We start from the raw sequence: 5,733 nt of genomic DNA, 5'->3' as shown, positions 1-5,733 counted from the left end.
CCTTTGTGAGATCTGTTGGGTGTTTCCTTTTTAATCTTCTTTTTATGCTTGATGTGTCGACCGTTTCCGCTGCCAGCCGGTTTGGGTGCGTTGCTATTCTTTCTCCGTGCCTTTTTGCACTTTTGTTAATCTCCTCCTTGACCGTTGGTATTCCCAGGTCTTTCCGAATGTCCTCTTTCCTAACGTACCATGGCGCGTTTACTATTGTTCTGAGTATTTTCGATTGCGTTGCCTCTATTTTGGTTATATGGCTCATTGCTGCTGTTCCCCATAGTGCTATTCCGTACGTCCAGATTGGTTTTATGATCATTTTATATATTGGTTGAAGAAAATGCCGAATAGTCGTATCCCTGCCGAATTGGACGTCTGTAGCGATGGCGAGAACAGTGACCATGGCGATATGAGTACCCCGATCTCGGAGGATTAGAAGCACGATACCCCCTAGGAGAGTAATGTAAGGAAGCTCGATGTGGCCGTGTGATGCACCCTACCTGTGAGGGATTCCACATGCGTCCGGAGCGATAATATAAGAAAGGCCAGGAAGGCCGAGCAACGGGTTAAATGTACCATTGGGCGATCGTGCGATCCAGAAAACCAGATTCACGTAGGTGCGACATCGAGAATGGTCCATCATGTCATTGCGACCAGATTAACAACCTGCAGGATACAACTAGCATTTTGAATACCAATCATGATGTCATTAATTTGTTTCTCTTATTCCTTGTGTTACCAAATCTCTGAACAAAATTTGCTGTTAAACCGGACCCTTGATTTAGTTAAGTTGTAAATAGTGTTATTTGTACCGAATCTAATATTGGAAAAACTCAATATTTTAGTTACACACGGGGACGTGTGATAGTCAGGATGGCCGTGTCGGAGATGAAAGGACACCGAAGCCTTCCCTCTGGAACTTCGGGAAAATCCGTAAAATTGTAATTAAAGTTTTCAGTCGTAACTAAACAATTTACCGTCATTCTGCCCAATTGTACTTGTTTGCGATTTGTGATAATAAACTTGGGCTCAAGGCGATCATCAGTCGCCGAACGTAGCCGCGGTCAACGGGACGGGCGCTTCGTCTAACAAAGGTGTGGAGTTATAGTATGACTATCATTAAAAGAAATACCCATACAGGTACTTGACAGTAAAACATTCCAACGGTTCCTTCGGACAACGAATACCAGATGTTGAGGCACTTACGCAGCACAAGTCCAGTTAGCCTGAGGACCCGCTATAAAACCTGGGTTTTTTCGGTAATTAAGATTTTCCAAACGGACAGACAGTCTTTGTCCCAAATTGACCAATTGACAGCGACGTCAATTTTCCTTACTTTCGGAACGAGGGCTATACCCGACGAATCCGATGATCTCGTGTCCTTAGACACACCCCATCGTAGTTTTCCTCTGTGGCATCATGGGGACGAAAATCCATTCTTTCTGGAGATCTCATCGACGAAGGGTCTAGCGCCGTACGATCCGTGAGTAGTACACGTTTGAGTTAGAGCAAGTATATCTTTCATCCCGTTCACCGTGGATTCGTCGTGTGCAACAGTCAATTATGCACTTAGGTTGGGATAAAACGCTCGAGAAACTATACGAGCATTACTGGTTCGAAGGAATGGCGAATCGGTAGTGTCCATACTCGTAGTATCAGGCCGTATCTTCGTTATAACACAACGATGGCCAACTCCAAGGGAGGTCTATCAAACGCCCACAACCCTGTTCCTGGCTCTTCTCCGACATATATATCACCTGTATTGATGCATAAACGCTGTCATAAATATGCCATCCTTTCATGGTATTAGTATTCTTACGTAGTAGATCCCTGTAAGAGTGTCTTATCTGAACATGCATCATTTATTATTTCTATTGCTTGAACGCCCGGTATCATTTAAATCGGACAGTTGCTTACAGCGATCTGTCGTCTGAACAGACACATCAAGTACGTTAGTAAGCTGATTGTGAGATAGGTTAGGATGATAAATCATCAAATCAGCTATAACTTCAATTAAATTAGGTACTGAACACACAAAAAATGCCTATTATAAAATTATAAAAAGTTCATAATTTTTATTAGTGAAAAGATTACCACAGTCGACAAATTTATCTTTCAGTATGGAATTAACTGCATTGAACTCTTATTTATACCCTTTATTTTCACTTCACATTTATTATAAATTGTACACAAAATACAAGTCTTGCAGAAGGAATGTTGAATATAGAGATTCACCGAAATAAAATATAATATTCACAAAAGTAAATGTAAAAAGGGTGTTCAAAAAGTACTGATCTTACATACTATTTGAGAAGACACAATAATATCAAAGAGTGGAATGTCTTCTAGAAATGTTAAAATACTTTCAAGAAACAAATCATGTTTTAACTATTTTAACTAAAAGTATCTCAATTTTAGCTTCAAATATTATAACTAATATGTTCTCCTTTTGCATAATGAGATGCATGTTTTTTTGTGTTTCTTTTTTTTACCCGATCTGATATTCAACATTCACCAATTAATTTGTCTTTAACCAATGGTAATTACACATTATAGACGACACAGATACAAGTTCACGCTCAATAATTTTTGTTTTAATACAGCTATCCGAAGCAACTGATTCTGAGATTCATTCTTCTATTTACTCAGAAAGTTCCTCAAAAGTCGACTCGATACATTTACATATCATATTATTAAGGGTTTCTCCATCATGAAATTTCAGATATACACCATCTAGGGAAGGTATACCATCATATGTACATAACAGGGGAACTTTACTTGCTACTATGTGAGCCAGATAATCATCTACTTCTTTTATCAGAGGAATATCTCTAGGGACATCTTTTAGTAAGAGCTTTGTCATAGAAAAGCGGACCTTTTTTAAAAATTGGATTAGTAGATTAAATAGATATAAATACTTCTAAACTATATTATCATACGTATATTAAATTATAACCCACCTTCTTCAAATTATCAGGTAAAATCTTAAGTTTCTTCATATCTGTAATAACTTCTTTTCTACCAAGATCAAGATATAAAATTGTAATTCTATCATCTTGTACCCTAGTAACAAATGCACGATAATAATTTTCGTCAGCAGACTGAACTATTACCGCATCCCCAACATTTGGTGGTTTTCTTAAAAATGGAGCTTCAAGAAAAGAAAAAGAAAATGGTATTTTTATTTTATACGAACTTATACAGAGTTAGCTTAATTCTTATTAAATGTTATCAACTATATTACGTACATGTTTCAGCGCATTTCGCAATAGTTTGCATAACATGGTTATAATGTTCCAAACCTACAGTATTTATGGGACGAACGTACATATGTATATGATCTCGATAACCAGTAACGCATACCTGGAAAAATGGTTTTCATAAAGAAATGATACTTTGTCCAAAAGCAATAGTAAAATAAATAAAATAATAGTAAAATAATAATTATTTTTATTTAGATTAAAACCAAAAATCATACCTCAGTTTCATTATTCACTTCAGCACACTGTGTTCCCAATTGTTGAAGGGTTGGAATCCAAGGCTTTACAGTAGCTTTTATCTTAGAATCATCTGTATAAATTAATATTTCATATCCGTCTTGTTCCTTAATATGTGTTCGGCCTAGTACTTCATACTCACATATATCACCATCCTAGGATTTATAATTGAGAAATTAAGAATTAACATACATTATATTTAACAACATATTCGATATTACAGATCTTACTTCCAATTTATGCCTATCATCAGTTATTTCACATAGTGCACTAAATGCATAAGTATCTAAAGCGATTTGTTCGCATGTAGTAATATTTTTAATTGTCTCTACTTTAGCTTCGTCTATATTAGCAATTTTTAAGAATGGTAGCTCAGATACAATATATCCTCTAACCCACTCTTTGTCCGCTTGTTGACCATAGAACATATCTTCTATATTTAGACTAAAAATTAATAATTTTACAAACTATATTAACGTTTAATTTGTTGAAATAATGTGTAGCACATTGCTATTATTTACTTATTTATTGTACGTTCAAAATCTTCCGGGACTGCAGCTAATGAGGCCATTACTTTATCAAATTGATGTTCTGCATTATTAGGCAATAATGTAATACCGTATGTGTTATTCTTTAGTACGGCATGAACTTCGAGAGTACCCACTTCTCCAACAGTTAGAGCATTCACTATACTTTTTTCTTTGCAGAAAGAGTATAATGCTTTATTACAAGTGGATATTTCTGAAGTAACCACAGTTTCCTCTTCAACTTTTGCAATAGTTGAGGTATTTGAACTTTGATCATTATCTGTCTGCATTACTTCTGATGTTGATATATCATTCTCATTTTTAACTTCAACATCAGCTACTTTGCTGGAATCAACCGATGTCATTTTTACACTTCTTATATCCTCGTATTTGAAATTTGTATATTTCTCACAAGCTCTTTGTGATAATCGAATTTTAGCACAAAATCTTGGAATATTCTCCTATTTATCAATTTTAAGTTAAATTATTCCGAACCTATTTTGAAAATTTGCGAAAGAATCGAAAAAAAAACATCAAGAATTATGACCTACTTACAAATCTGAAAAACATGGATGACCGGTACATGAAAATTGTGAACCAGCATAGATCTGTGGCTCACTCTAGCGTAAATACCTTGTACTACAGTAAGGTAAAAGTTACCGCGACTAATTTAACTATACAGCAACGCGGTCGTGGCAATGAACAAAGTTTATTTAAGACATTTATCGATTTAATGTCAAAATTATTAATCAAGAATAAATGTGATCACTCTCAAGTTTCGAATTTACTTTCGATACATAAAACATATAATTCGAAGATATAAATCGCACGTTTTTTAATACCATAAACTTCAATTAAATTAACGTTTACTGGCATTAGTTAATAACTATTTGTGTTATTGGATAATAAATAAATCATAGATTATCATATAATATCGGAGCAGACGTTTTCTCGTGTTTGACGAATTAACGTCCAATTTGACGTGTTTTCGATCTACATCCAATACAAATGATATCACCATGAACACACTGAGGAATTGGTGGCATTGAGCTTTCCGGACAAAATGGGCATTCTAGAACCCGGGTTTAAATAGATGTAGTAGTTATTTTTCTAAAATATCGTAACGTATATCTAGAAACATTTAAAGAGCAATTCTTTAATAATAAAGGAAATGTCTATTATCGGAGTATACACATCACTCCAATTATTGCATTTGCAAGTTTGAAGGCCACTGCTGGCAGTGCTGCTTTGACAACTATGACTTATTTTTTTTCACCTTTGTTAATGTATCTCCAGATAAATTATTTTAAATCACATCCTTCATAATAGTGGATTAAAGCCGTTATTTGTATTATTTTTAGTCCTATTACATCCTTTCCATCGATAGTAATTAAACAATCACCAACTGTAACATTTAACATATAAAATAAAACAGATTATTCCTTTGTTTTTCTTATTCTTACCTAAGTCCAGCATGATCGTCAAGATACCCGGTTTCGATATAGCTTAGCCACGGATAACAATCCTACTTTGATTTTGTTAAATGAAATCCGCAAGATTTATCAATTGCTTTCGTTTTTTTTTTTTTTTTAATATTTTCTAATATTATACATATTTCCCCCGTAAAGGCTGTATCGATAGACGCACTGTTTTCCGTCATACAAATTTTATCACCTGCAGCTTCAGTTAAACGTTCCGAAATTGATGCAACAGACATA

At 34.9% G+C, this 5,733-nt stretch overlaps 1 protein-coding gene across 3 annotated transcripts; it reads right to left on the bottom strand.

Moving 5' to 3' along the window:
* Window positions 1-1,612: 1,612 nt before the first annotated feature.
* On the bottom strand, window positions 1,613-5,699 carry LOC100748710. 3 transcript variants are annotated; one of them, XM_033324265.1, is made up of 7 exons: window positions 5,479-5,699; window positions 4,010-5,420; window positions 3,719-3,932; window positions 3,470-3,643; window positions 3,240-3,354; window positions 2,952-3,142; window positions 1,613-1,748 (listed from the first exon to the last, which is right to left on the bottom strand). In XM_033324265.1, the coding sequence occupies exons 2-7, from the start codon at window positions 4,378-4,380 to the stop codon at window positions 1,647-1,649; spliced, it is 1,167 nt and encodes a 388-aa protein (XP_033180156.1). In that variant the 5' UTR covers window positions 4,381-5,420; window positions 5,479-5,699; the 3' UTR covers window positions 1,613-1,646. The 3 variants fall into 3 exon arrangements, with proteins under 3 accessions (XP_033180156.1, XP_033180155.1, XP_012248391.2); XM_033324264.1 differs by lacking the exon at window positions 1,613-1,748 and adding an exon at window positions 2,468-2,866 and having other exon boundaries at window positions 5,479-5,695; XM_012392968.3 differs by lacking the exons at window positions 1,613-1,748; window positions 5,479-5,699 and adding an exon at window positions 2,468-2,866 and having other exon boundaries at window positions 4,010-5,469.
* Window positions 5,700-5,733: the final 34 nt, after the last annotated feature.

The sequence above is a fragment of the Bombus impatiens genome, unplaced genomic scaffold (assembly GCF_000188095.3).
Source record: "Bombus impatiens unplaced genomic scaffold, BIMP_2.2 scf_2064, whole genome shotgun sequence".
NCBI classification, from domain to species: domain Eukaryota; kingdom Metazoa; phylum Arthropoda; class Insecta; order Hymenoptera; family Apidae; genus Bombus; species Bombus impatiens.
Note: the sequence above shows the minus strand (reverse complement) of the source record. Positions and strands in the feature narration are given on the sequence as shown.